This window comes from Myotis lucifugus, unplaced genomic scaffold, assembly GCF_000147115.1.
Source record: "Myotis lucifugus unplaced genomic scaffold, Myoluc2.0 scaffold_207, whole genome shotgun sequence".
NCBI lineage: Eukaryota > Metazoa > Chordata > Mammalia > Chiroptera > Vespertilionidae > Myotis > Myotis lucifugus.
Window position 1 is genome coordinate 1,221,205 of NW_005871255.1, and position 21,934 is coordinate 1,243,138.

The following is a 21,934-nucleotide window of genomic DNA, read 5'->3' on the forward strand; positions in this document are numbered from 1 at the left end:
ATAATCAAGACAGTGAGTTATTAGTGTGAAGACAGACAAATCAGTGAAACAGAATTGAGAGTCCAGAAATAGATCCACATACATGTGGCCTCTAATTTTTGACAGAGGTACAATGGCAATTCATAACTCAACAAATTATGCTGGAACAATTGGATGTCTATCTGCAGAAAAAACTTTAATCCATACCTTGCTCCATATTAAAAATTTCTTTCAAAATGGATCATAGACCTAAATATAAAACCTCAATTATAAAGCTTCTACTGAAAAAAAAAAAACACAACACACCTTGACCTGGGATTAAGGCAGCAATTTCTTAGATACAACAAAATCACAATTTAGAAAATAACAAATTGATCAGCTCGACTTAAATACCTGCTCTTTGAAAGATACTATTAAGATAATGAAAATACAAGAAACAATCCGGAAGAAAATATTTTCACAGCGTATGTCAAATAAAGGTCTTGTATCCCCCCTGTACCCTCTTCCACCTGCATCCAACTCACTCCCCCCACCTTGAAATTACCACATTGTTGTCCACGTCCATGAGTTCTTTCTTTTTTCTACTCAATCCTTCTAATCCTTCCACACACCAATACCCTCATCCCCCCACCCATCCCACCTCATCCCCGCCACCAGAGCTGTCTGCCTGCTCTTTATCTATGAGTTTGTCCCTATTTTTGTTAGTTCAGTTTGTTCATTAAATTCCACCTATGAGTGAAATTATATGGTACTTGTCTTTCTCTGACTGGCTTACTTCACTTAGTATAATATTTTCCAGGTCCATCCATGCTGTCGCAAAGGGTAAAATTTTCTTCCTTTTTATGACCAAGAACTATAAAAATTTAATGACAACAAAACAAGCAAGCAATCTATTTTTTAAATGGACAAAAGGTGAACCCTTGCCCTAACCAGTTTGGATCAGTAGATAGAGCATCGGTCTGCGGACTGAAGGGTCCCAGGTTCAATTCCAATCAAGGGCATGTACCTTGGTTGCAGGCACATCCCCAGTTGGGGGGGGGGGGGTAGGAGGCAGCTGATCGATGTTTCTCTCTCATCGATGCTTCTAACTCTCTATCCCTCTCCCTTCCTCTCTGTAAAAAATCAATGAAATATATTTTTTTAAAAAGGTGAACCCTTTACCAAAGAACATATATGCATAGTAAATAAGCACTTGTAAAGATGTTCAACATCATTGTTAATTAGGGAATTCAAAGTAAAACCACATTGAGAGACAACAATATAACTGTTAGAATGATTAAAACTTTAAAAATCTAACCATACCAAGTGGTGGTGAGAATATGGAGGAACTGGAACTCAAGTATATTGTTGGCATGCATGTAAAATGATACAACCACTTTGACAGCAAGCTTAGCAGTTTCTTAAAATGTTACACATACACCTTTCTTTACAATCTAGTCATTACACTCCTAGGTACTTTACCCAGAAGAAATAAAAGTACCTGTCCACACAAAGACTTATACACAAATGCTCACAGCAACTTTGTAATAGCCAGAAACTAGAAACAAATCCAACTGTCCATCAAAAGGTGAATGGGTAAACAAAATGTATTCCGGCCATACAATGGAATACTACTCAGCATAAAAAAGGAATGAATTATTGATGCATGTTAGAATATGGCAAGGTTGCGGGTTTGATCCCCGGTCAGGGCACATACAAGAATCAACCACTGAATGCATAAATAAGTAGAACAACAAATCAATGTTGCTCTCTCCCCTCTCAAAATAAAAAGAAGAAAAAAAGAAAAACAAAATATTCTCGGTGAGGATTAACAACAATTTACTATTAACTTTGAGTGGCTTTTTTTTTTCATGTTTTTTTTCCTTTGAAGTTTTTTTTTAAATCTTTATTGTTTAAAGTACTACATATGTCCCCTTTTTTCTCCCATTGACCCCTTATAACCCCCCCCCTTTTTTCTTTTCTTGTTTTTGTTTTTGTTAATCCTCACCAGAGGATTTTTTTTTTTTCATTGCTTTTTTAGAGAAAGTAGAAGGGAGGGAGAAAGGGGGAGAGAGAAAGAGAAACATCAGTGTGAGAAAGACACATTGATTGGTTGACTCCCACACGTTCTTGACTGGGACTCAAACCCTCAACCTTTGGGTGCGCCGGCCCACACTCTAACCACCGAGCCAGGGCAGCCAGGGAAACTATGAGCTTTGATAGCTATTCCTGGTTTATTGGGGGGGAAGAGGGATTAAGTTCTTACCATTTTTTTGTTTGTTTGCTAATCCTCACCCAAGGATATTTTTCTTTGATTTTTAGAGAGAATGGTAGGGAAAGGGAGAGACAGAGAAACACTGATGTCTTTTCTATTGGTTGCCTCCCTCACGCGCCCCTACGGGCGGGGATCAACCCAAGGTACGTGACTCAAACCCAAGACCCTTCAGTCCCCAGCCTGATGCTCAAACCCGTGACCCTTCAGTCCGCGGGCTGATGCTCTATCCACTCAGCCAAGCCTGCTAGGGCAAGTCATTACCATTTAGACATACATACTGAAACATTTACAGACAACAACAACAAAAAACAGATTTGATTAGATTCAAAATAACCTGAGGTCAAGGAGGGAAGGGGGGGGAGACCGTAAATGAAACAAGAGTGGCCATAAGTTGGTCATAGTTGACTCCGGGTGATAAACACATGGAGATTCATTATATTATTCTCCCTGGGTTTGAAACTCATATAACAGAAGGTTTTAATTACCTCTATAATCTCCACCCAGTCTTCTTCTTTTTTTTAAGAGTAACTTTATTAGTTTTAGAGAGAGGAGCATCAATGTGAAAGAAAAACATTGATCAGTTGCCTCTCGTACACCCTTGTCCGGTGACAGAACCGCAGCCTGGACATGTGCCCTGACCTGGAATCGAACCCCAGTCAAGAGCTACGAAGGGCCCTCGCTGGTTTGGCTCAGTGGCTAGAGCATCGGCCTGCAGACTCAAGGGTCCCAGGTTCGATTCCGGTCAAGGGTACGTGCCCAGGTTGCGGGCTCGATCCCCGGTGGGGTGGGGGAGGGGGCAGCCAATCAATGGTTCATCATTGATGTTGCAATCGCTCCCTCTCCCTCTCTGAAATCAATTTAAAAAGTAAATAAAAGAGCTACAAACATCAGCGAGTTTCTAGGAAGAACCCTGCCCGCGGTCCGGCCTGCCCCACCCCCACCCGCGTGCAGGGATTCCCAGGCCTAACCCAGCCTCTCCGGTCCCGGTCCCGGAGGGGCAGGCTTACCTGGGCCCCGGTGCCGCTTCTCCATCCAGATGTAGCAGTTGTTCTGGGCCACCCCGGTCTGCGAGTCCAGGAAGGGCAGCCGGACACTGCGCTCGGCACACAACCGCGAGTTGTAGCTCCGACAGTGCTCGATCGCCTCTTTGTAGAACTGGTCGCCGAGCCTGGCGGGCGACAGAGAGGAGGGTGAGGCCAGGGAACCCGACTCACAGCCCAGGGAGCGCCACCCATCCGCTGAGGAGGGTTTGCCGTCCAACCCGGTGTCGCCTCTCCACCGGTTCTGGTTCCTGGAAGGAACCCACCAGGAACCTTGGAAACCTCTTTCTCCAAGAACCCAGGGCCCCGAGCGCACACTGGGGGAATTAGTAAACCGAGACCTCATTTGAAACGGAGTCTGGAGCCTGGAAGTGAGAACCCTTAGGACCGAGCCGTCCTAGACCCGCCGCCCTGGTCATCCCGGTGGCCGAAGCGCTCCCAGCCCCTCGACGCGCCGCTATGGCCTCCGCAGGAAGTGATGCCCGCGCTCCCTCCCGGAGGGGACGCCGCCCAGGCAGCCGCCACGCAGCCAATGGGAGGCGGACGCCGCCAGGAATGAGGAGTCACAGAACTTCCAACTTTCGTTTTTGCCAATTGAGTCTTCCTGGACAGCAGCCCCTCCCAAGCCCAGAAACGGTTCCTCTCCTTTGTTTCTCGGATTTGGACAAGAGTCACCATTAGAGAGCGACCATAACTGCCAGTTCTTGTGCTGTTCCCCAGAGAACCAACTTTGCTGGAGAAAGACCTGGACATTTGTTTCACCGAGAATGACAAGTCCCTGTTCTAGGAAGCACGCGGTTCCGTTTCCAAAGAGACTTAACTCTGGAACCACCCTGTGCATGGGACCTCCAGGAAGAGCCGGCTTCTAGAGCGACCTCATTAACATGCCCCAGGAGACACACTTTGTTCTCAGTGATTGCCAGCAAAGACAGTCTAGAACAGTGGTTCTCAACCTTCCTAATGCCAAGACCCTTTAATACAGTTCTTCATGTGGTGGTGACCCCAACCATAAAGTTATTTTCGTTGCTACTTCATAACTGTAATTTTGCTATTGTTATGAATCGTAATGTAAATATCTGATATGCAGGATGTGTTTTCATTTGAACATAATTAAAGTATAGTGATTAATCCCCAAAACAATATGTAATTATATATGTGTTTTCCGATGGTCTTAAGCGATCCCTTTGAAAGGGTCGTTCGACCCCCAAAGGGGTCGCGACCCACAAGTTGAGAACCACTGGTCTAGAATGAACCCTACTCTCCAGCATAGATGCACAGATTCCCATTACAATAGACCAGGGGTCCTCAAACTTTTTAAACAGGGGGCCAGTTCACTGTCCCTCAGACCGTTGGAGGGCCGGACTATAGTTTAAAAAAAAACTATGAACAAATTCCTATGCACACAGCGGCGGCAAAAACACCCGGCGGGCCGGATAAATGTTTTCGGCGGGCCACATGTGGCCCGCGGGCCATAGTTTGAGGACCCCTGCAATAGACAAACTATCTAAATAAAAGACTTAGAAGGACAGAGGAAGAAGGACAGAGGAAACAATCCATGATGGATTAGGGAAGGAGGTGAAGAGGGGCATGCACCAGTCTTTTAAAACCACACACTTACAGAAAAATAACTTTCTGCCCTGGCCGTTGGGCTCAGTGGTTACAGCATTGGCCTGTGCACCAAAGGGTGGCAGGCTCGATTCCTGGTCAAGGGTACATACCTTGGATGCAGGTAATCAATCAATGTGTCCCTCTCATCTCTCTCTCTCTCTCCCCTCACCTCACTTTCTTCGACTCTAAAAATCAATGAAAAAAATATCCTCAGGCCTGGCCAGTGTTGCTCAGTGGTTGAGTGCCAAACTATGAACCAGGAGGTCATGGTTTGATTCCTGGTCAGGGCATGTGCCCAGGTTGTGGGCTCAATCCCCAGTGTGGGGCATGCAGGAGGCAATTAATCGATGATTTTCTCTCATCATTGATGTGTCTATCTCTCCCTCTCCCTTCCTCTCTGAAATCAGTAAAAATAATTTTTAAAGTATATTTTAATATTTTTTAATATATTATATATATACACATATATATCTGTAAATATATCCTCAGGTGAGGATAATAAAAATAAATAAATAAACAAAGCTCAATAGAGCTTTAAAAAAAAGAACTTTCTGATGATAAATAAAAGAAGCATTTAAAATAATAATAGTTGATTTTGAACTCAAAATAATCCAATTCAAAACCTAGAAAGATCTTTCTGGTTTTCTGATTAAGCACAGTAAATTGTATATTCCTGAATCTTTGGTATCCTTGGACATGTGGTAATGCTACTAATTTTAAGATAGTATCCTTTTCAAAGGCCAAAAATATAACATTTATAAAAACTGATCAAATGTAAGGCACATACCTAAAACTCATATCAAATAATATTGAAGGTCGAGAAAACCAAGATGGCGGCATAGGTAAACACCTGAAATTGCTGCCTCGCACAACCACTTCAAAAACACAACTAAAAGACAAAACTAACATCATCCAGAACCACAGGAAGGCTGGCTGGGTGGAAATTCTACAACTAGAAGGAAAGAGAAAAGCACACTGAGACTCAGAGGAGGTGCGAAAGTAAAGTGCAGAGGTACGGAGGCACACACAGAAAGGGCTGGCAACTGAGGACACGGTTGTCTTTTTCAATTGGGAGGGAGACATAAGCTCCCGATGGCCCCGACTCCAGTTCCAGGCGAGTCTCTGGGGACCCAGACACATACAGGGAGAAACTGGACTGTCTGGCAGCGGGCGGAACTCGAGGGCGGCTTTCTCTCAGAGGTGCTTGCAGCGATTAACTCGGGACACTGAGACCGGGGACCTCTTAGGGCAGGACTGAGGATTAGCCATAGCTGTTTGCTCCACCCTGTTGATTCCCTGAGACCCCGCCCCACCCAAGCTGTGCGCAGAGGCTTTTGCATATGAATGGCCTGGCCCTTTGCAATCTAAAATTACCTAACAAACTGCAGCTGGGTCAGAGAGACCCAGAACATCCAAAAGAAGGCCCAAAGGCTCCACAGCAGCTTGCATTGCTTCATAGCTGGTCCTCATCGGGGACCTCCAAATCCCAAGCAAAGAAGAGGAATCTGCAGATCTCTCCATAGCTCCTGCTGGGTAGCCTCAGGCAGAGGCTAAATTAGCACCTCCTTAGAGATCCAAATGCCAGTGTACCCAGTGGTCAGAGTGGGACCATCCATATTACAACTCCTCAGATCCATAAGGGACACACTCAGGGGGCAGACTCACTGAGCACCAAAGCCCCACTGAAGCAAGTCTTGCCCCATAAGGGTGTCTCCAGCACAGAAGTTCTCCCACTGCAGACACAGCTGATTCTCACAGCCAATTGGCCTGGAGGTCATTTCCTCCCAGTGATAACCTACAACAATCAAGGCTTAACTACAACAAGACTGTGCACACAGCCCACAAAGGGGTGCACCAAGAGTGTCCACCTCAGGTAATTGGGGAGGCTGAGCCACTGGGCCCTATAGGACACCTAGCACACAAAGCCACTCTATCAACACAGGGAAGCAGCCAAAATGCAGAGACAAAGAAACAGGTCACAAATGACAGAAATGGAGGAAAGCAAATGACTGGATATAGAGTTCAAAACCACGGTTATAAGGTTTTTCAAGAATTTTCTAGAATCCACCAATAAATTTAGTAAGACCCTCAATAAGTCTAGTGAGACCCTCGAGGATATGAAAAAGGACCAACTAGAAATTAAGCATACACTGACTGAAATAAAGAATATTATACAGAGATCCAACAGCAGACTAGAGGATCACAAGAATCAAGTCAAAGATTTGAAGTACGAAGAAGTAAAAACACCCAACCGGAAAAGCAAAAAGAATCCAAAAATACGAAGATAGTGTAAGGAGCCTCTGGGACAACTTCAAGCGTACTAACATCCGAATTGTGGGGGTGCCAGAAGAAGAGAGAGAGCAAGATATTGAAAACCTATTTGAAGAAATAATGACAGAAAACTTCCCCTACCTGGTGAAAGAAATAGACTTATAAGTCCAGAAAGCACAGAGAACCCCAAACAAAAGGAATCCAAAGAGGACCACACCAAGACACATCATAATTAAAATGCCAAGAGCAAAAGACAAAGAGAGAATCTTAAAAGCAGCAAGAGAAAAACAGTTAGTTACCTACAAGGGACATACAATTGACATACGATTGTCAGCTGATTTCTCAACAGAAACTATGCAGGCCAGAAGGGAGTGGCAAGAAATATTCAAAGTGATGAATACCAAGAACCTACAATCAAGATTACTTTACCCAGTAAAGCTATCATTCAGAATTGAAGATCAGATAAAGAGCTTCACAGATAAGAAAAAGCTAAAGGAGTTCATCACCACCAAACCAGTATTACATGAAATGCTGAAAGGTATTCTTTAAGAAGAGGAAGAAGAAGAAAAAGGTAAAGATAAAAATTATGCCGAAACCGGTTTGGCTCAGTGGATAGAGCGTCGGCCTGCGGACTGAAAGGTCCCAGGTTCGATTCCGGTCAAGGGCATGTACCTGGGTTGCGGGCACATCCCCAGTAGGAGATGTGCAGGAGGCAGCTGATCGATGTTTCTCTCTCATCGATGTTTCTAACCCTCTATCTCTCTCCCTTCCTCTCTGTAAAAAATCAATAAAATATATTTTTTTTAAAAAATTATGAACAACAAATACATATCTATCAACAAGTGAATCTAAAAATCAAGTGAATAAAAAATCTGATGAACAGAATAAACTGCTGAATATAATAGAATCAGGGGCATAGAAAGGGAGTGGACTGACAATTCTCGGGGGGAAAGGGGTGTGGGGGGTGCGGGAAGAGACTGGACAAAAATCGTACACCTATGGATGAGGACAGTTGGGGGAGGGGGCATTTAAGGGCAGAGGGTGGAGTGGGAACCGGGTGGAGGGGAGCTGTGGGGGGAAAAAAGAGGAACAACTGTAATAATCGAAACAATAAAGATTTAAAAATAATAATATTGAAGGTCAACTGTAATTGAAAATAATTCAATTAAATTTTCAAAGTTATAGCAATAATATTTGTTTTGCCTACCAAATTAATAAAGAGCAAAATTTTGAAATTTAAATCACACAAAAAAATCAATGAGATCAAATACCTAATAAATGACAGATAGGCACATGTTGAAGGTTAATAAATGGCTCCTGAACACAAGTGTCATAACATAATCATTGCCAGGTGAACTTGAGCCTCTTCACGGAGAGGAGGAGGAGACCGGAAGGGGAGAGCCTGGGAACGCAGGGCCAAAGGGAGAATCAAGTAGCTCATTTTGAAGCAACATTATGAATGTCCCTTTGTTTTGATTCTATGTAGATTTGAAAAGCCAAAATCAGGGAGGGAAAGTCACTAAGTTAAAAATAATATATCTCTTAAACCAAAATATTTAGAGGAATAAAGAAAGCAAATTTTAAATAAAATTTCCCACACTTTTTTATTTTTAAGTCAGTGGATCAGAGTCTACCAAAGAGTTTAAAGCAAATTTCTCATTCTGGGAGGATACAATCGTTGCAGCTTCTGAGGCATCATTTCAAAATTACTTACTGACATGCCCCCTTAAAAAAAAAAAAAAGCCCTTTATTCCTTTTTCACCTCTGAATATCTTCACCCAACAGGAAGGCAAAACGTGTTCAGAAAGTGTCCTACCAGTTGAAAACCAAACTGTAATCAAATTGTAATAGTTACACAGCTGCAACTGAATTGGGGAGGGCAATGAAAGCCCATTAAAATGCTATAAAACATAACAACACATATGCTGATGTAATCAAGGTTGGTAACAAGGATCATGAGATTGATCAAAAATAAAGAAACATTTCCTACAAAGTGTTCGCATGTGTATCCCACCAGCTTAAATGTCTCCTAAAGCGACATGGCTCAGCACAGGCAAGGTGGCCAGCGTGGCCAGGGTGCCCCGGATGCTCCAGCTCCCCTCCACAGCACAGCGACCAGCCACGCCACACTGATGGGAGCTGACACGAAAGAACACGTGACAGGGAGGTGTCCAATGTGAGAAGCAGTTATCTGTTTTCCCACAATCTTTGGACAGACTGCCAAAAGAGATATTAACTACTCCAACCCCAGAAAGTCTGCAAAAAGATAACCCATTAAAAAAACAAAAAGAGTCCAGGCCAGTTTGGCTCAGTGGATAGAGCATCGCCTGTGGACTCAAGGGTCCCAGGTTCGATTCCAGTGAAGGGCATGTACCTTAGTTGCGGGCACATCCCCAGTGGGGAGTGTGCAGGAGGCAGCTGATCAATGTTTCTCTCTCATCGATGTTTCTAACTCTCTATCCCCCTCCCTTCCTCTCTGTAAAAAATCAATAAAATATTTTTTTTTTTTAAAGAAAATTGTACACTAAAACTCATCAACTGGAGAAAAGAGAGTCTCCATTTTTAAAACAAACTTCTGGAAGCCAAGACAAAAGGAATCTATAGTAGGTGCTCAAATTAGACTTTTCCTGCTATGCTCGTAACTCACTTCCAACAACTTCAATCCAAAAGAGAGGAACAAGAAAGTGAACTTGCTGAAAATGAATATGAGGCCCTAGCTGGTTTGGCTCAGTGGATAGAGCGTTGGCCTATGGACTGAAAGGTCCTGGGTTCAATTCCGGTCAAGGGTACATGCCCGGGTGGCAAGCTGGATCCCCAGTGGGGGGCGTGCAGGAGGCGCCCGATCAGTGATTCACTCTCATCATTGGTGTTTCTATCTCTCTCTCCCTCTTCCTTCTTCTCTGAAGTCAATAAAAATATATTTTTTTAAAAAAAAGAAAAGAAAATGAAAAGTGAGGTTGGCCAAGTCCGTGCCCGATGCGGAATGGAACAAGAAAGTCAAACAAAGTGGTGCACTGAGTGAAAATTAATTTCATCCTAAATACTTTCCACTTTCATAACATGCAACGTTATTAGTAACAGGCATGCTGGGGGTGTATTTTTAAATGTACTCTTTGTGTGAATAATACCTCCCTTAAGTAAACAGAAAAGGCTTCCTGGGGACTGGAACAACTGTATTAAAGATTGAAGCTGCAAAAATGTGACATCCAACACCCGCTCTGCCATCCTCTCCAGGGAAGTCACTTTTAAACAGACCAGGCGATGGCAGAGATTTGGAAACAAAACGTAAAGCCTTTTCCAAGATATGGGAGGAGAAAAGAGGCTTGAACCTCCTTGGTAAATTCAAGCAGCTCTTCTCCAAAAGTTAATTAGCCAAAATCTTCACAAGGCTTGCTCTGCTGTCTTTAACAGGAGAGAGGACAATTGTCCTTTTCAATGTGGTATTTCTTTAAAAAAAAAAAAATACCCCACAGTGCCCCACAGTGATAGGATCTCAGGGGTGACATTTGCATTTGAGTTGCAAGGGGCAGAGGGAGCAAGGAAAAGCTGGCAGCGAATGACTCATTTTGTGAAGTGGTGACCAGCGTGCTTCAGGCTGGGTCAGGCACAGCCAAGCCTCAGCCATCACCTATCCACACCAAACCAAGAGGGCTGGCTTTCCTGCTGGATGATAGACGTCCTAGGCTGGCACAGGCAGAGTAGAACGATGTTCTCGTCTGCAGCTGACTTCAGGCTACTCACGACTGCAACCAGAAGCGAGGAAGGCCAGGGAACCAATTGCTGGGCTCTCCACGTGGAGCCGTGCTGGCTGCCTGGGCCTGGGGCTTTGTGAGGGGTGAGCTCCCTTAGGACCCACCTGGAATGAAAGGACCCTAGCTGTGAGAGTGCTCTGTGACCCCCCTGCAGCACATCTGTGAAGAAATGGATTCCAGGGGCCAAAGAGGACCCACAGTGGGAAAAGTGAGACTTCTCCAAAATGAATGCCAGTGAGGCTCTAACGGTGATTTTCAGGGCCCGTAGCACACACACACCCCTCAAGATTCTTGCTCCTCTCCTTCCTCACACTTTCACTTCCCTCTCCCTTGAGACCTGACTGCTGTTCTCATAGATTCCAGACCCAGCCCTCCAACCCAGACACCTGGGCTCTCCGGCTCTTCACTGTCCCTCTGGTCCTGTGTTCTGACCCAAGGACAGACACCCTGCCTTACCGCAAACACCTGTCCAAAAGCAACTTCCTCATCTCTTGCCAGAACCTGCTCCCGCCCCGGAGTCTCCATTCTTCTAGGGTCGGGGATGGGGAGAGGAACACTGCTCTCCTATCTCCCTAGCAAGCTGTCCTTGGCCCTTCCCTTTCCTTCACTCCATCTGGCACTGAATTCTTTCCTTTCTTAGGGTTTGTCCTTTTCCTCCATTCCCACTGCATGGCCACAAATCCCCTTGGACTGTAAAAAGGGACCTTGGCCCATCACAGTTATCTGTGCACAAAAACAGGAATCAGCAGAGATAAACAGAAGCCCTGGCCTATGGCAGGATTTCTGTCCCCTCCTTCCCCAGGGGCTGCTCTTTTGTGCATGGGCACCTGGATTTTCTGCTGTCCCACCCAGCTACCCATACTTCCACAGCGGCCCACAAACACAATAGAACTCATCTACAGCAATAGACTAACTTCCTCCTGTGTGCATTTAAGTATGTTTAACTGAGGCATGGAAAACCATCTCCCATTTATGTAATTTTTGTGTGTGTATGTGTTTTGTTTTGTTTAAAAATATATTTTTTACTGATTTCAGAGAGGGAATCAAACTGTGACCTCCTGGTTCATAGGTCAACATTCAACCACTGAGCCATGCCGGCCTGGCTCTGTAGTGTTTTATAATTAGCAAGAGAGGGGCAATATTGGGCAAGGGGGGAAGCTTTTCACTTTCCTCATAGTTACACTGTTCCTACAGCTGCCCTTGACACAAAGCCAAGTTTCGTGTTTGCTATGGACTGAAATATGTATCTCCCCCACCCCCCAAATTCACATATTGAAGGCCTAACCCTCAGTGTGGGTATTTGGAGATGCAACATTTGGGGATGAAGGGATTAGTTCCCTCATAAGAAGAGAAATCTCTCTCTCTCTCTCTCTCTCTCTCTCTCTCTCTCTCTCTCTCTCTCTCTCCTCCATCCCCCATGTGAAGAGACAGCATGAGAACAGCCATCTGCAAGTCAGGAAGAAAACCCTCAACCATCACCAGAACTAGCCTGTGCTGCCACCCTGATCTCAGATTTCCCAGCCTCCAGAATTGTGAAAAATAAATGTCTGTTGTTTAAGCCATCCAGTCTATGTTTGTTTTGTTATAGCAGCCCAAGCTGACTAAGACAGTGTTTCTGATATTTAACATAGGAAAGGGCTATAGGTGATGGGTAAGAGATTCCAATCCCCTTCCTCCCTCATCCTGACCCCTTCCAACAAAGACAACAATAACACTACTATTAATAATATCAATATATCAATTTCAACTCAATTCATTGCTTAATATTTGTCTTCCCTACTAAACTATAAACTCCACGAGGGCACCGACCATATTCACAGGGCCACTCACACAGCCACTCGGGACTTGCACTGAACAACTCCAGGAGGCACTGCTCACAGAAACTTCAACATGAAAGGCTCCCCCCGGGGGCGGTGCATACTTGGCCTTTTTATTGATTTACCCCAGTGTCCTGTACAGAGAGCCCAGCACACAGTAGGTGCCTAATAAGTCTTTGTTGAATTGCTTCCAACAATTCCTCTGCCGATCGCCTACGGTAGGGGTTTAAATGAGAGTGGTAAAGCATATTCTGCATGCATGGGTGTGGTCTCCTGAGTTTTTTGCACATATAGGTCGGTGTTTTAGATCGCATGGCTGTCTACTTGCAACTTTGGGGAAAAAAATACGAGAGAATGTCTGCAATCGCTCTCATTTAGTTCAGCGCCCGGTTATTGCAGCAGGTTCCTGACTACAATCACTGTAACTTTTCTCCTACCCACCCTGACAAAAAGAACTCGCCCTCAAACCCAGCGTTTAGTCTTGGACTTCTTAGTATAGTAGCCCAGATGGCTCTCAAAGGTGCCCAAATTCCTTTACCAAACCGTCAAGGCCCTTGGAGAGGTATGGGGTGGAGGGGGCGGGGGCGGGAGTAGGGGTATGGGGAGCAGAGGAAAAAGGACAGAGACTGGGAATCAGGCAGATCTGAGTCCAGCTCCACCCCTTACTGGTTGCACAGCCCTGAGGCAAGTGACTCATCCTCCCTGAGTCTAAATTCTACTTCCCACATGTGGGTATGATCAGTGGTCATTCCTTTCTCCTTCCCCCAAAGAGTAATATTGTCTGCCACTTTGTGAATGACCCTCTGCCTGAGCTGGCCCGTGCCCTCCACGTGGCACACATACACACCACACTCACTGCTGCAGTGTCTTCAAGGCTGTTCGGTGACCGCCCAAACCTCTGTCCTAAGACAGAAGGCAGTGGGTGGCAGAGGTCGAACCTCAGGCATCCAGGAGAACACCGAAATGGTTGCGTAATGATCCCAGAAGTCCGAAGCCTGCCCCAAATGTAGAGACTGCATCTGGCTTTTGTCACTTTGCCCCCAAGCCCAGCACAGCTTGCCATGTTGAATTGAAAGAAGAAAGAATGGATGAATAATCTGATCTTTCCACATAGATGCAGCAGACAGCCCTACCCCTGGACTCCAACAAAATGCTTCCTCCCACCTGGAATCCTTGCCTCCTGCCCGTGGTCTGACTGAGTCCTGCCTCTTCTAGAAAGCCTCCCAGTTATCCCGGCCAATAATGCTTGCTCTCTGCCTTCTCTGAGCTCCCCACATGTTTCACTTGTGTTTTCCCCATCTGAACGGCCCTCCTCATCTCTCCCCACCTGACTAGATAGATTATAACATTTTGAAGACAGGGACTAAGCGTTCCATACTCGGCGCTACCCAACCAAGCAGAGTGCAGGGAATTCAGAAGCATGTGGTCAATATGGATTGCTCGATTGAAACGCCATGCCATCCTTAGCAAACTAATGGGAGCTTCGCAGTTGAGAGAGGCTTGGGACACTTGGAGTTTCTCCATGTGAAGTTATCTGGCTTCTCCACGGCACAGGATTAGGCATCTGAAAACAGACATCCTACAAGTTCACATCCTACTGAATTTTCCTTCATCTCTTGGGGTTTTTTTCATTTCTCCATCTACAACATTCACACCACAAGATGCAGATATTCCCCTTCTCTGAACTTTACAAGAAGCTCACTATGTGACGTCATCTGCTGATGCGGGAAGCATCCCTTGGTGCTTATCAAGCATGCCATCACCCCACTCTCCAGAAGGGCCTAGGGCTCTGGGTGCAAACTTTGGTTTGTGGCAGAATCAGTGGGGGTGGGGCGGGGGCTGTGAAATTCTGATTCTGTAGGCTTGAGATGTGATCTAAGGTATCTGTAGTTCTGACAGATCCCCCAGTGACTGAGAAATCTGAAGATTATCTAAAGATAGCTCCCCAACCTCCAAAGCAAGGACATGAGCACGAGGGCCTTGTGAGGTTCTTGGGCCATATTTTAATGGCAGAATTGGAAGGCCCAATTAACTGACTGTAACTCGGCTGGTTTAGTTCGGGCAGGCGGCCTGGATTAACCTGGAAGCACTAACCCAGCCGCAGACTAGTCCCACAGACGTCTTCGGGCCGGATCCGGCCCGTTTGAAATGAATAAAACTAAAAAAAAAATCCTTAGAGTGGTCACTCTGGCAGCGATTCTGACTTTCATAACATCACAAGAAAGGCATATGGGAGACAAGGGCGCTGCCTTGCATAAGCTGTCAGATGAAGACTTGGAACCCTAAGAACCCCATTATGACTTGAATGCCACTCAGTTTGGGCCCGCTAGACCCAATAAATTCCTTTTGCGGCATCCACTCTGGTAAAGACTTTTCAGGGACTTATTATGCAAAGCTATCTAAGCAAGACGGAATTTATATTGAACGTGGCCATGATTTCTGAGCTGCCACTGGGTGTTGTGATGACATATGCAACTCAGGGTTGAAGACAAGGGGCTGCCAAGGACAAGAGACTGAAGGAGGGAGGAAAGCAGTGTGGTTCCTTCCAGTAAATAATGGGGGTGGGGGGGACGGTCAGGAGAGGGGGGTGCTCTGGGGAGGGAGAAGACTGCAGCTTTTCTGTGTCCCAGGTTTGCCTTCCAAATGGCATCCAGACGTGACAAAATAAATGCCTCCTCCAGGGACTAAAAAATGTGTAGAATGCAACCACCTTTCAAAAGTAAAAAAAAGACTGCTTTATCTAGGGTGAAGCATACCTAGAAAAAAACACACGCCCATCACAGAAACCTCATTGACTGAAAAATATTTTTACTTTTTTGGTTTCTAGGCTGAGTCCTTTCTGAAACCCCAACGATGAGCTGGGCACAGGATGCTGTCCCCTGGGTGTGACTGTCAGCAGAAGCACACCACTGATCAGAGACAATTCTTGGATGAACACATCCTCCGAACCCATCTCTGCTGCTGGAATCGAAGGGCCTCCAGGCTGCCTCCTCCAGTAAAGGGAATATTGGCATTTAAAACACAACCACAAAGAACACCTACTTCTGCAGTCAATACTCAACACAGAAGACCAAATGATCTCTTTTAAGTGGAAATCAGATTATGACATTCTCCTCCTTAACTCCCTCCAATGGCTTTTCATTGCACTCAGAATAAAATCCGAACTCTTTCCCGTGACTGCAGGCCCCAGACTGTCTGGCCACACCCACCTCTCCTACTCCACCTTGTCTCCTGCCCTCCCTGCCGACTGGACCCCATCCTCACTGTACTTCTTTCTGTCCCTCTAATATACCAAGATCATTTCACCTCAGGACCTTTACATATGCTGCTCCCTCTTCCTGGTATACATTCCTCTCAGATCTTCTCCTTCTCCTTCTTCAATCTACCCTCTCTAGGGTAGCCCACTCTATTCAGCTCCTGCTCTAGCCCTGGCTGTCTCATATTTTACTTTACATTTTCATAATACTTACCACTTTCAAAATTTGTCCTCCTTTCTCTCTTTGCCTGCTGATTGTCTCTACATAAAATTGTGGGCTCCATGAGATGAGGGTCTTCCTTCCCCGGTCTAAGACTGGATCCCTTGACCTAACGCAGGATTTGGCACATCGGAAATGCTTAACATCGGAAATGGATACACTGAACAAATAAATAAAAGATCTAGGTCTACCTGCAACCGACAGTTTGGATGTTATGGAAGCCTGATCTTCCAGAGGGCAAGAAGGTCAGTGCTGGAGAGGCCCCAGGGCAGGGGGTGAAGCTCACACTGCCAACTTCTCCCTTCTGGTCCTCTCAGCCCAACACACTCCTGACAGCAGGTTAGGGACCCATTCCACTGTCCATACTCGAATCTTGCTCATGACCCCACAATGCCACCTCCACACTCCAAAACCTGGAGAGAAGTGGGGCCAAGTGGGTAAATGATGCCATTTGTGACATCAGCCACTCTTTTCTATGCCCCTAAAGGACATTCCAGGCCTGGTATTAGCACTGTAAACTAGTAGTGCCAGAAGATGGTCCCCAACATAGCAACTCCACGTCCTTTAAAGGGCCTCTCTCTGAATTAACCTCTTCTGCATGTTCTTTCTCAGAAAACGGATCCATGTCCTCATCCAGAGCCCTGAGCCTACGGGTAGGGGCAGGGGCAGGAGCAGGATGGGGGTAGGGAAGCACTACTTGACGGGAAATCAATGGAAACCTGAAGGTCATCCGGAGGGCACTGTCTCCTCGTCATGCACCTGCTGGGATGGGATTTGTGGTCCTGACCTTGCTGGGGGACCTCTGCCCTCCTGTCAGAGTTGGTTAAATCAGCCTGCAGAAGCAAACATCCTGCAGACCAAGTGATCTCCAGGCGTCCTTCTGAGGGACATCAAGGCAAACAAAGAAGCACTGAGTCTCATTTAACCTGCCACGAGGTTCACCGTCACCCCAATTTCTCTTGGCAGCCGCCTGTGCAAACCGTCTCGGGCCTGCTGTTTTTGGAGGCACACGCTTGGAAAGCTTTTAACAAGGACAGAACAAAGCCAGGCCGACCGAGGGGCTAGTCATATCCCCAAATTTGGGTTCTCTGATGAAAATGGTAAAAATATCCTGGGGCCCGGCCAGTGTTGCTCAGTGGTTGAGGGTTGACCTATGAAATGGGAGGTGATGGTTCGATTCCCAATCAGGGCACATGCCTGGGTTGTGGGCTCAATCCCCAGTAGGGGACGTGCAGGAGGTAGTCGATCAATGATTCTCTCTCATCATAGATGTTTGTATCTCTCTTTCCCTCCCCCTTTCTCTGTGAAATCAATAACAATATACTAATATATATATATATATATTATCCTGGGAAACCAAAACCAAAAGAAAGGTGAAATACCTAAATCTGCCCTCACAATGACAAAGGGTATCAAACCTCAATACTGCTTAGGAAGGTCTAGTCTTCCCATCACACCAACTACAAAGGGAGCATGACTAAATTTAGAATCTGATCCTCCTTTCCTCATGAACCCAAGTTTCCTCCCTCCCTCCCATCCTTCCTTCCTTCCTTCCTTCCTTCCTTCCTTCCTTCCTTCCTTCCTCCCTTCCTCCCTTCCCTTCCCTTCCCTTCCTTTCCCTTCCCTTCCCCCTACAGTCTTCTTCCCTCAATCTGTCCACCTCAGCAAAAGTCACTTATTACACAGGTCAGGAGCAAAGAATTCAGCCCCCATCTCCAATCCAAAAGTTAAAGATGAGTCTAGTATAAAAATGAGGAAGAGCCACCGGACGCATATGTAGAGAAGGATGACACGATGATGTTAATAACATTAACGGCGGCATGGCTACTATTTATTGAGCACTTACTATGTGTGCCAGGCACACTTCTAAGCACTTTACACGTATTCCCCCTATTTCACAGACAAGAGAAGATATAAGCCCAGGCAGTTTCGGACCAGAAGCTTGCTCTTAGCCACTATGCTATCAGCCCCACAGGGCCCATGCCCCTTCACAGTGGATGGTGCCTCCAGGACTAGAATAATTCGAACACTTCCTGTTCGGGAGGCACCGGTTTCTCTAAGAGCATTACTGATTTGCTGGGCAATCTTAATTATTTCTCTGTTTTGCGCCTGGGTTTCCCAAACTGCAAACTGTCCAGATGTCAACTTTCCTATCACAGAGCCACCTCCCAGTAACTCAAGAAGTGGGTGGGTGATGGGGCTGCCTGAAAAGACACCATCAAAGAAAGGCAAAATGCATGATGTGGTTTAGAAACCAAATACTATATCCCCAAGTGATTAAGGAGTGATGGCCCTGAGAGGCCCTGTGATTCCAAACTGACAGGAGGGAAAGAAAGATGCCAGATTCAAATAACTAAAGAGCCAGGTTTAAGAATCCCAGAGGGTCAGAGGTTGTCCAGTCTGGTGCTTCTGTTATATTACAAGGAAAATCAATAACCAGAGAGGTGAAGGGATTTCCCTCAGTCGCACAGGAGCAGTGCCGACGGTAGACCGTGTCCAGGCTCCTAGTTGAGGGACTTCTCCACGTGTGTAGCAGGGTCTGCAAACCACAGCCCGTGGGCCAGATCTGGCCCACCATGAATGTCTGTAAGTCAAGTTCAACAGGAAGGCAGCCATGCCCATTCGCCTGCATATTGTCTGTGGCTGCTTTCACACTACAGTGTTAGAGTTGAGGAGTTCCAGCTCATCGCATGGCCTGCAAAGCCTAAGATATTTACCTAAATATTTACCTAAAATGGGCCTTTACAGAAAAAGTCCGCTGACTTTTAGTTGATAGGATAAGACTTGAATAATGAAATGACTCCGTCCTTGGAATGAGAGAAAGTAGAATGGGAGGCCCCAGAGCCACGCAGCTTAAGCAAATATTTTTACAATTATCCCAGCTTGGTATAACTTAATAAAAACCCATAAATACAGTTAACACTAAGGAAAGCAAGCACTAGCTCACCCTACCTATTTAATAATGATTGTTAACTACAGCAAGCAAAACGCAACACTGAGAATTAATTCTTCTAGCTTCCCCTGAAAGCCCTTTCTCACTTGGGAAATGCTTTCGTCCAATGGGCGAAAGGACGCTTCTTAGATGCACAGGCCTCACTTCCTCCTGGTGGGTGGGAAGGGTTACTGCTGAGGCAGGGGGGGGGTGGAGGGGGGAGCAGTGCCCCTCCCCGGGGTGTTCTCTGTCAAACAGGATGGTGCCCCTTGTCTCCCTCACTCACATAAAGTCAAGAGCCCCCAGGCGCCAGCCAAGGCTCCTATCCAGGCTTCCTCGACCTACAGGGCCTCCCTGCCTGGCTCACCCATCTCTCTCCTCTCCAGAGGATCGGCATAAGGCTCACAGAAGCATCCCAGCCCTCGGCTGTTTTGGTGAAGACGTTCTATCACCTCATGTGGGGGTGACAGGCTAATGGGGGAATCAAGGCTGGACCTCGGTCCCAGGTTGAAGTGGGAACTTAGTCGTTGTAGGTCTTTGACAAGCCTCTCAACCCCTCTGGGCCCCAGGCTCTCCTCTGTCAAATGGAGAGAATTATCCTTACATGTTCGGACTGATGGGATATGGGCAGAGCCAAATCAAGGGACGAGACAGGTGCCCACGCTAAGCGCCTGATTTACCTTGTCTCCATCCCTGGGACCAGGCACAGCCCCGGCCCTTCCCGGAGCCTGACGCTCACTCGGCAGCACTCAATTAGTGCTCATCCTGGGGACCTGGGCCCAGGCAAAGCTCAGAGCCTCCTTCTATTCTTAGAAGCTTTTCCTCATGGGGGCTGTACCTTTCCCACCAATCCTGTAGAACCACAGGGATGCATGTGGCTGTGCTGTGTATTGGGACCTTCATCATTAAGAGAGTCCAAAAAAAAAAAAGTCCAAAAGAGCCAACCTGAGCTGGAGGCTGAGGTCTGAGGGGGAGGATGGATGGGCAGGGGAGCTGATTAGATGAAAGGCTGATTAGGGGAAAGGAGGAGGCCGGGGGACGGGAGCCAATTTCGATGGAGCGAGCACAACCTCCAGCACATGCCTCACAGCCATCAATATCTCCTCCCAAGACAGGTTATCAGGGGAATTTATGTTCTCTAATAATTACCTTGCAGAGGGTTCCACTTATCTTACCAGAAGTATCTGCCAGTTGCCAAGCACGCGGGGTTCTGGTTCATTCCATAAACAGTGCTATCCACCTTCACCCCCATCCTCCCAGCACCCGACCTCTGTCCTCTGACCTCTAACCTTTCCTGGCCACTCTGGTGTGGGTGAATTTGAAGGTAGAAGAGTCTCAACAACTTCCAGGAGATTTAAGGGCTCCATGGGAGCTGACAGAGGGGGTTAGAAGGCTGCCTCCCATCGATAGGCCTGAGGGTGAAGTTGAGGCCGGGCCTGGGGGTTGCAGACTGCTGGGAAAGGCCAGGAGGGAAGGGCAGAAGCAGTGCTTGGGGGAGACTGAGTGGATTGTGTTTGTCTCCTCCTGACTGATGACATCAGAGCTGGTCAGCATTAATTTTCTTTTCTTGTCTTCACATCCCTCCTCAAAGCCTCCCCTCACCAGTCCTCCGATGATGCCTCCCTCCACTAAGGTCTGGCCACTTACTCAGTAACCATCATATGCTGCCTTGGGTGCCAGGATCTCCATAAACACGTGTTCCAGACCCACTGTGAGCAAGCTCCTGGGAGCAGGGGCCTTGGTCCCCAGCTCCTTGTGCTGGCAATGCATTCCTGAGCCATAGCAACACAGTACACCAGGCAGCCCTCACTGTGGGTTGGCCCCGTTCTAGGTGCTTTAGAAACAGTAATGCATTTTGTGATTGCAGCAACCCCATGAGAGAGAAGCCATTACTATCCCACATTCTACAGTAAGGACACTGGGGTTCCCCTGAAGTCATAGGCTGAAGATCCCTTAAGGAGTGGCCTAGTCAGGCTTTGAACTGGCCGCCTCGTCTCGAAGCCCAAGCTCTCACCACCACTCCACTCTGCCTCGACGGTAAGTGTATGCTGAGCCCGTGGAATACTTTATATTGTATCGACCCACTTATTGATACCACCTCTTTCTAAAATAATGTTTATCCAAGTAATAACAACAACAGCCAACAGCTAATGGTCATGGAGCGTGAAGAGGTGCCAGGCCAAGAACTTGCCTCTGAGTGCTCACGGTCACCTAGAGCAGTGGTTCTCAACCTTCCTAATGCCGTGACCCTTTAATACAGTTTCTCATGTTGTGGTGACCCCCAATTTCATTGTTACAAATTGAACATAATTAAAGCATAGTGATTAATCACAAAAACAATATGTAATTATATATGTGTTTTCCGATGGTCTTAGGCGACCCCTGTGAAAGGGTCGTTGGACCCCCAAAGGGCTCCTGACCCACAGGTTGAGAACCGCTGACCTACAGAGAGATGCTAGGAGTAAGACAGGCTAGTAGCCAGGACAAGCGGAATAGGGAAACTGAGACAGATAAACAGCCAAGTAGTTTACAGCCATCTAGTAAATCGCAACATCCTGTCTTCTATAACCAAGGACACTTGGGAGTAAATGGTTTACACCTCTCCCCAACCAGAGGGTAAATAGCTTAAATCACCCACTCAGGGAGACGGGTAGCAGAAATCCAATTAGTGCCATTTGGGCCAACCACACCCAAGGGCAGATGAAGTTAAGAAACTAAATCTTACTTTGATACATTAGCATAAACTGATGAACATTCTATTGATCTCCCCAAGACCTCCCCTAAACTCTCAGCCATTGAAACCCC

General features: G+C 46.4%; 1 protein-coding gene across 1 annotated transcript in view; it reads right to left on the reverse strand.

The window, feature by feature from the left end:
* DPF3 (double PHD fingers 3) overlaps positions 1-21,934 on the reverse strand; it is a 211,048-nt gene that overhangs the window by 95,096 nt on the left and 94,018 nt on the right. Inside the window, exon 2 of the mRNA XM_023761360.1 lies at positions 3,241-3,401. Within this exon, the coding sequence (XP_023617128.1) occupies positions 3,241-3,401 (161 nt within the window). The remainder of the gene's footprint in view (positions 1-3,240; positions 3,402-21,934) is intronic.